The following is a 9,544-nucleotide window of genomic DNA, read 5'->3' as shown; positions in this document are numbered from 1 at the left end:
CTGAACTCTGAAGTTCACCTAACTCCCTCGCACTCACTGCTTAACCACTCAACAGTTTTTGGCACATTTACATGAAAACTACTCATCTTTGTGCCATGTTGACTCCCAGCAAGCTGGCGTGTTTACCTGAGGGAAGAGCAGGCCAGATGAGCTGACCGTCCCTCCATCTTTGCGCTAAATAAATTGGGAAATGACCTGAAGTGGCAATATAGAAGAAAAAAAAACAAACATCCATCCCGACTGATTATTTTCTCTTCCCGCTTCTGGCTGCATGACCTACATCCAGGACCGTGCGGGTGTTGTGTATTGCTTTCTGTTGCCAAGCTCTTGCTCTTGTCAGTGAGGTGTATTACTTACAAGAGCTGTTCACCATTGCCAGGACTGGAGTAGATTTGTACTGTGCTGCAGACGTGATTTACGCCTGTGTTTGGGTGTTAATGCAGGAGCATTTTCAACATAAACAGCGTAAAAAAGCAAGTCACTTATCATACAGCATGCTGATGTTCCAGTTATACATCTGTAAATGTAGAGCATGCTTTAAAAAAAACAAAACACTTTTATATAGAAAGAAGATCTTGAGTACTCCTAATTGGAACACCTTCTTGTAAACACACAGGAATATTTTTGAGAAGTCTCTTCTGGGTTTTATAGTCAAACATTCCAAGGTGGTGTATGGGAATGGGGTATGTCAAAGCACACGTCATTTCTGTGATATCTGACACGTATCATCCGATGTTTCTGCTCTTCTGTGGGGGTTGGGGATCTTAATTCTTAATTTTTTTTTTCTTCCTTTAACCAATCAACAAAGAGCAATGAATCCGCCTGAATCTGATGATGTTTTAGGACACCACTTGATACATATCCAGGCCAACGTGCTGGTTTTGCTGCTTTAATCTCTCATTTTAAATTAGAGAAATTTATTTATTTTTCTTTTCAAATTGTGATCAGTGGTTCTCAGGGTAGTGGATGACTCAAAAGGCAGGACCAAAGCAAACGTGGCAGATCACTTACCAAAAAAGTGTGTAAGCAAATAAGAGGAATTTAGAACATTTGAGATTTTCTTTGTTGGTTGCTGGACTGTCACTTGTCAGCAAAGTGGTCGCAAGCACTTAACCTGATGAGGAATTCTGATCTAGTTTTTTTTTTTTTTCCAGAAACTTTTCAGTTTGTGACACAGCTAGAGTCCCAAATTTTAATCTTTTACTTTGTTTCCTAAAATGTCAAAACCTCTAGATTAACATGCAGAAAACAGATTAAATTTTTCTGTTTATTTTCTATGAATTTTTACCTTGATGATGTCAAACTGTCCTTTGAACGATTGTGGTTTAGTAATGCTAGAAATCTATATATCTAGATCGGGCACGTGCACGTATTGAAATCTATGCAAATGGGGAGTTTATGTACACGTATGTGTTTATGGTGTGGAAGAACAAATGAGAGTGCATGAGGAAGGTGTTTTTAAAGGCAATTTTCAGCCCATGAATACCCAATTTAAATATAAATTTGTTTAGGATTTTGACATCATAGGAACTGTGCATTGGAGCCAGCCAAAAAAAGTATTAATAAATAAAAATGGAGGGACCTGAGTATAATTATCAGCTGGTTGGTTTCTTCAGTAATGTTTAGTGTTGTAGTATTGTGTCCCGACCGCAGTGACTCTACAGTGATGCATCCCTAACTGTTAAGGATAACTTTCCCATTACAAACACACACTGGGTACTTCACTAGTAAATAAATACTTGCTTTTAGCGTATTAAACCTCTTATTTTAAAAACTCCACTAGGTTTATAAGAAACAATCAATCACAATCCACACAGCCTAAAAACAGAAAAACTGCCTTTTTCGTGCATGGGTTTGAGAGGTGTTTGCATACAGTGACGCTGCGATAAGAAATGCAGGAAATATTGGAATGTCTGGGTGTTATTGATTGTGTCTTTGCTTCGCTGTATCCGTGCGCAGCCAGGATTCTCGGTCTGTGTCCTTGGCTGGCTTTTTGGGTGCTGTGTAACATATTAAGTATTCATTTTAGCATCATTTTTCCAATAAAACATTGGCCAAATATTCTCAGATATCAGTGTCCTTGCCACCTTACCAGCCTGCTGTTCAAAGCTCCTGTTTGTCAAGGGCAGCCAATCAGAAGAAAGCTGCCTTAAAGTGAAAGGAGCTAAAATGGTGTACTGAGGGGGAACAACAAGGCCCACTATGAGGTAAAGGAGGATTATTTTTGGACAGTGAATCATGCAAAGTGACTCAAATGAAGTCAAAGAATGTAGATATCGAGCTGAAACCGAGCGCAAGCTTTTGGTTGCGCATAGTTCCAGTGTGTTTCATTAGAAGTTTGTGTTTTACTATATAAACCAACAGGTGAGAACCAGTGAACATTGCTAAAAATTCTCAGATGTTTTGGATTATTTGTGTGAAATGGCTCCAGCACCACTTGTTTGTAGGTGGTAAATGGCTAACTGAGAGAAGACATTTGTTTTCCCTTTTTTCTGAAAGTCTGGTCTTTTTCTCCTTCACTTCCTGGAGGTCTAGTGAATGGGTGCTTTGGCCAGGCCAGCTGGCTTCAGATTGTCATTAGAGCGTGGGAGGGCATTCACATGGCTCTCTGTGCTTCTCTGCAAACTAAATCTCTTTATGCCCTTCATTTCCCTATTGTACCAGGACTTTCATTCATCCTTTTCTGTGATGTCCACTGCTTCATTTCAAAGTTGAGCAATGCCCCCTCAACTGTTTCGCAGTGTTGATCATCTGGATTCTTCTTTTATTTTTTTAGTTTTACATTTGTTGCCTTTTTTGTTACTTTTAATGCAAACGTAATAAACTAGGTTATTGTGCCAGAGGTTCACAGCCAAGTCACCTGAAGTCCAAGGAGGTTTCCCAGTGTGCTACCACTGAATCCAGTAAGACCAGCTGGCCATGCAGTTCGGAGCAGAAGGTTCCTGGCTAGTTAATCTTCAGTTCATATGGGCAGCCAGCTGATTCATATTCTCCCTGCATTTTCTTTGCCTGAGCAGTGACACATGCAAACTAAAATGTGTCTATACCATGCTGCATATAGAGCATTTTTGTGACTGGAAAATAAGGGTGGGCGTGACTTAAAAGAAAAGTTTTTGAACGTGCTTTAAAAAAAATTGTTTATCATTATATGTTGACCGCTGAACCCTTTAACAAAATACTAGGCGCCATACAGGTGGAAGGTGGTTTGTTTGTGGAAACACGTGTAAAGATGCATTTTGAGTGTCACAGTTGTGGTCACGGCCTCACAAATGTTGGTATACACATGCAAAATGTAACATCGGTGCAAGTAAAGGTTATAATGTAAAGTCTATCATATATAATTCAGAGCTGCATGGTAACTTCCTTTCTGCACTCTGCTGCGAGGCTCTCGTCTGATATCTAACCAGTGCATGAGCATGTGGTCTAACATGAGTTTTGCTGATCTGTTTTCACGGTCCAGGAGAAATAATAAAGTCAAACACTCCATGGAAAGTTTTTTTTTTTTTTTTTTTTTTTTTTTTTCGCCCCTTCTTATTGACTGCTATGCAGATTACAGCTTCTTATTTCTGTCTCAGAAAAAAATGTGGGTCTTGCCACAGTCAGTCAGGCCTGATGAGATCCTGTCTGCCATTAACTTGAGCTTCCTTTGCAAAACAGGAAGGCCTGATCCCTCTTACAGGAATTGGGTGGCTTCTTCTCAGGGTCAGAAGTATGTACAATGGTATGTTTAATGTCTAACAAAATAATCTGCAGTGCTTTCTAAAATGGATCTTAAGATAGAGTATTTTGAAATAATTTCTATATTTTTGCCTTTGTTTGAACTGAACTGAATCAAAATGACTGCTTAAAGAAAACATCCCTATGCTGAGTATGTTTCAGCCATATTTACCCTTGACTCTCAGAAATTGTGAGTTCATAATTAAAAAGGAGAAGGATGCCAGCCAGACGCAGTAGGACAGACTTTATTTTTTCCACGAAGACTGAACCCATGTGAGTAATGGTATATAGTCAATGTACTCATTTATTGATGATAAACAGTAGAAGAACAGATAGAGGCTCAGTTTTGCCCTGCTGCTTCCTCACAGGGGATTTTAAGTTTTGCAGCATGTTTTCTTTTATAAATCTTTCTCATCCCTGTCTCATTAGGTCAAACTTGGTTATCTTCACTGAGTGCTACCACAGGAGACACTCCTCTAAACCATATCGGGGCATCACAGGTTAACTGGCTGTTTCCTATCTGCCTTAGCCCTAAATCCAAAGCTGTGTACAGTATTGATGATGATTTCACCCATTTAGCATTTCCTCATCATATATACTCTCATTAGTCCCATGCAATACTTGTAATGCACAAGTTAGTGTTTCACACACAAATGAAGAATTGTAGGATTGTGACACTCTGGGGAAGTCATTCATTTCTCAGCAGCTGTGTTATTTCCAGTATTGCAATAAACAGCCCAGATCACCAACACAGGGAAATACAGAGCTATTAATCATCTGCCACATTTCTTTTAGTTTAAATTGCATCAAATCAAAACAGTTTTAGCAAGTTAGTGTTTTTTGTTTTTATTTTTTGTGCCACATTATATTATAGCTTGGTAATAGTAGGGTAAAAATAAGGAAATTAAGACACGAGTATATAGTACCCTTTAATAACCAATGTAATACCCAAGTAATAGCTCGGTAGTAATGATAGTTTTTTTTAGCTGAGGGTAATAATGTGGAAACAAATGTAACAATACACGTAAGGCAAAACCAGATGGCAACAATTTAGCAATATGGTGACCTGCAAACAAAAATAAAATGTAACTTTTGAACAGTATTTAGAACTGTCCATTTCTACTGTATTCCATAGTAATATTTCCTACAACTGAAACCAGCCTTATAGTTACTATATTATTTGCTTACTTCCCAGTAGTGTAATATAAAGCAGCCTTAAAACCCATGCTTGATTTATGATTATAACATTTATGTTTAGCAAATGCAGTCATATGTTTATAGGTTATTACAAGTGTTTCCAGGTGATCTAAATACCTCTCGACATTTGGTTTAATGTTATTACAATGAACCCCATTATCTAAATTTTAGTATATTACTCTGCAAAAAACCATGAATGATAATAGGCTGTTTATTGGTTATTAGATGTAATTGTAGTGTTTCTATATTACCATGTTATTACAGAGTTGTAACAAAGTGCGGCTGGATTTTCCCCCAACTGCATTTTCCCCATTTGTGCTTTATTTTATAAGAACATCAGATATTAATGGACCTTGTCGCAGTTTACCACGAATGAGAACAGATATTTGTGGGAGGAGTGCTCAGCAGTCTCAAATAGCCAGCAGGGAATGTCGCATTTAGAGGCTTGAACATATTTTATTTAGTTGTCATTGGTTTCAGGGAGCATGTTTTACAGGAATGCCATAGCCTACCATAGATCCTCTGCGCTGTTCAACTCTGTTGAACCTGATTAACCTGCCCACACCTTTCTGTCAATTGGTTTATCAGCTACTCTTTCCAATATTTCCTCCAAGGAAGCCTGATGTCACAGCAGAACTTGTAATGCTTTTTTTGTTTGTTTGTTTAAATGACACCATTTATCTAATGTCTATCTTAAGCTCAATTTCTTTATGGACGTGTTAAGAAATTTTGGTGCTATTGCTTTCTGATGCTTGTACAGCTAATGGAGGTTTCATAACAGCTAATTATTTAGTACATATGACATATTTTTGCTAGCATATATGTTTCTTGCCATCTGTGGTCTGTGGGCTCTGCCAGTCCTCCTTTAGAACATGTGAACAAGAGTTAGCTCTCTGCATCTCCAGTGTCAAACCACAAACTGCTGGAGGCTACTTTTGTTTTTGCTGAAAGTTAGACGAGTGAGCAGAGACAGCTTGAGAAATACAAAGTCAACAACATCATGCCACACACTGAGAGTAAAATAGGCCAATGAGATGGCAGAGAGTGGAATGTGTGCATACTTTTTTTTTGGCCAGGAAATATAGTGTATTTATGTGCTTTGGTCACTTTTTTTTTTTTTTTTTTTTGGCGGGGCACCCCATAAGTCCCTAGTTTCTGTGCGTATCCAGATGGGAGGACAGACATCTGGTCTCCACATGAACCTCAGGCTCCCGTGAGTGACAAACGCGCACAGAAAACTCCAACTTCCTGAGTGGGCTTCTGCAAATGTGCGCTCCCCCTCCTAACATTTCTGTGCCTCAGCCATACATCATATATCACACACTCTGCCTTGTTCTCCACCCCTCCATCTTGTATGACTTCCAAACATCTCCCCCGTCCCCACTCGTCCACCTACTCTCCGCAGCTTGTACCACCCACTCACATGGCTACATACCAATGAAATTCTGCACACTGGTTGTACAATATTGGTTTTGTTGAGGTCCCACCCCAACCTCATGGTATGTCCAAAGACTTTCCTTGTGTATTGTTTTGAGTCAGGCGCTGTTTTATACTCATAAACAAATAAAAAAAATAATCAGCAAATTAAACGATTGCAGCTTCTGTCTTAGCTGCGGAGCTTGCATTGGGCCTCATACTTGTTTGTTTTTTACAGGACATTTGCCTACTGTAGTAGTCTTTGGCTTTGTTTGTTATGCCTGTTTGTACAGTAGAATCCTATCCACAGTGCTTCACATGTTTTCTCAGCCCAGTGCCAGGCAGTAGCCGAGTCTTATGTTATTTTGTCTAAAGCTAATTTCCAGCATCATATTTTTATGCTTTGAGTTTACTAGAGTAACTTGCATGATTCACAGTTCAGGATAAGGGCCCATTATGGTATTGCTGCCACAGCTCTGCACAATTTATACCAGCACTGAGGGCTGACTAAATCCAAATGTGGCATAATTTCTGTCATATGGCGAATGGCAAGCATAAACGCAGCATAATCCTTGTTTATCTTATACGAGCTGGGGTGCAGTCCCTTAGTTCCTCCACCATCTGAAATCAACTTTTTAACTTCTATAGCTTTAAGCCTCGATTATATTTTCACGTCGCAAGTCCGTTAGGGTCTGCTTTTCATCATTGATTATACAGACAGCTTCAGACACGACGGCCAAGTAATACAATAAGATTTTAATAATAACTTCTTTTTTTTTTTAAAGGCCACTTTATTTATTTCAGTATAATGTAATGACTTTTGAAATCATGACCATGCCTAATTAGAATTCTAGACATATTTATTAACATGATATAACTGCTTTGCAAAAAATAAGCATGGGTTTCCCCATTATCATTTGCACTAAAGAGTGAAAAAGCTTGCTTAATGTGTGCCTGTTTAAACTGCTCCCTCTTGATAAATATTTCTTAGAAGGATGAATTAATGATTCTCCTGTAGTGACTGTAAAGCTGGAAAAAGAAAAACATTATCATTGGTTAGCCTTTTAAAACATTTTTAAGACCATGGAGAACCGCCAGCAAAAGGGGGGGGACGACCCTTCTCTTGCCATATTTGGTGTGAAACCATCATGGTGCATCAATCTTAAATGTGAATGAGCCTTTTCTGCTATAGTGACTTCAGCCTACAACAGAAAAGAGCAGTTGTAATACACAAACACATGCCACACTTCCCAAGAGGCTGGAAAAAGCAGCCCCCCCCCCCCCCCCCCCCCCCAAAAAAAAAAAAGGAAACAGCATTTGTTCTCGTCGGCATGACAACATGGAAGGCTGTTTGTAGAGGCATTCATCTATCAGTGGGTTCACAAAGGAGGGAGTAGATGTCAGTAAGCTGCTGGTCCTGTCTGAAAAGGCAAGGTGGGGCACATAAGAACTGCATGTTTGTTTTCCCAAGGTGCCACACCTCAAACGAAAGCTTTTTAAAAAAAAAAAGAAAAAAAAAAAAAAAACAGATGGAGAACAAACTTGGTTGAGATGCGGTTTCTGTGGGAATACCAGAGTACTTGCGTGTGATTCCAAAAGCAGCGTGGGCGGGTGTGAAACCTTACATTGAACATTTGTAGTAAGTGCAGTTAACCATTTCTTTTCCATGTTGGAAGCCTGTCCTGCTGTGATTGTCTGGATTTTTTTCCTTTTAAGCTACAAAAACTCACCAGCTAACATGTTACATTTTATTAGTAAAGCTGCAAAAAAGCGTAACTGCAAACTTGACAAATTGTGGGTCTCTTGAGTGGCAGAACTGCTACAGCCGCATGTTTTTTCTGTCTTTCCAATTTCTGAGCCAAGCTAAACTAACCAGCTGCTGGCTGTGGGGACATATTTATTACACAAACCTGAGAATGGATACAATTTTTGCCTCAAACTCTCAGTAAAGAAAGGCAATAATTATTTATTATTATGCTGAACATAATGATGGTGTCTGTCTGAAATTTCAGACAAATCTTCAATTTAGAATTTTTGAACATTTTACCTTCTAAAATCTTATTTCCTTAGTTTGCATGCACTGAACACTACAGCAGCATAAATATGACACAAGTTGATCCAATAGTGATGCAGTGATGGTCTCTGGTATTCAACCTTATTACAGATCACATCAAGCAAGGTGTGAATCCTTTGTGAGACATTGCCCCACTGTGCCATCATGTGGGTTATTAAGGTCACATGGGTAACAGTTTGAGTAGGGGTCTGAAATGACTGGGAAGACTGCATTATAGGTGGCTGATAGCTGGTGTAGGTCGAAGGTCTGATTGCAGAAGAGTCGTCCCCTGCTGGCCCCGCAGGTTTAAAGTACTTTAGACCTGGAAGCTATGGCTATCTTTGCATCAAAAAATATCTATATGCTGTTTAACACAAAGGAATCTTTAGCCCTCATTGAACATAAAGGATTTAGGATACAGCCATGTTGCAGCACTTTAAGGAATTATTTCTGTTTTTGTTTAAGGTGAACAACACATGCACAACTGCAAATCCTATCATGTATGCTTTTCTCAAATCCTTGGCCACTGTGGAAAGAAGTGAGGTCATTGATGAGGCATACAGTCCACTGGAAATAATGCAAGCCCGCGCCTGAAAGCCTCGAGTGGCCAAAGCTGTTTTCACACAGGAATTCAGAAATGTCTGGATAATCCATTCAGGACATTGTCCAAAGATAAGAGAGTTCGCTTTAGCCCAGTTGTCACTACTGGAAATGCGCGTGATTTAGGCGAAGGTGCCACCTGGGTAATATGTGCAGGAGTGAGGACACAAGATTACCTATTACCTCTTTGGACAATCTGCAGACTTTGTGCTAGGAAGCTAGTAGTTAAAATTTGCGCTCTCACCTGCACTGCCACTGGCTACTTTCTGCGAATGTGTACAGGCTGTTGTGATGGCTCAAGCTTCACCAAAACTGACCAATCACTGAGCCCCACCTTAATGCTCCATAGCCTGTACATGAAATGACACATGCAGTTACAAGCAAATGGCCACGCACACAATTTAAAATGATCATGGAGATACACAAATATTTGTGTGTTTAATCACCAGATGTTGTGCTGCTGTCAGCTGAGCAGAGTTAACGCAGATCGCATGATAGCAGTTATGAGCCACAAGCCTCATTCTTTGTGTCCCTTCAAACTTTGGCGCGTGTGTGTGTGTG

The 9,544-nt window shown here is 39.5% G+C and overlaps 2 protein-coding genes across 2 annotated transcripts in view; both read right to left on the bottom strand.

Moving 5' to 3' along the window:
- The window catches only part of LOC115789953 (RILP-like protein 1), a 110,023-nt gene that overhangs the window by 84,526 nt on the left and 15,953 nt on the right, over positions 1-9,544 (bottom strand). The gene's annotated exons all lie outside the window — the stretch shown is intronic.
- Positions 9,319-9,544, bottom strand: part of LOC115790484 (scavenger receptor class F member 1-like) — a 6,812-nt gene continuing 6,586 nt past the window's right edge. The window contains exon 10 of the mRNA XM_030744289.1: positions 9,319-9,333. Coding sequence (XP_030600149.1) covers positions 9,319-9,333 — 15 coding nt within the window. The remainder of the gene's footprint in view (positions 9,334-9,544) is intronic.

This window comes from Archocentrus centrarchus, chromosome 13 (assembly GCF_007364275.1).
Source record: "Archocentrus centrarchus isolate MPI-CPG fArcCen1 chromosome 13, fArcCen1, whole genome shotgun sequence".
Taxonomy (NCBI): Eukaryota; Metazoa; Chordata; class Actinopteri; order Cichliformes; family Cichlidae; genus Archocentrus; species Archocentrus centrarchus.
Note: the sequence above shows the minus strand (reverse complement) of the source record. Positions and strands in the feature narration are given on the sequence as shown.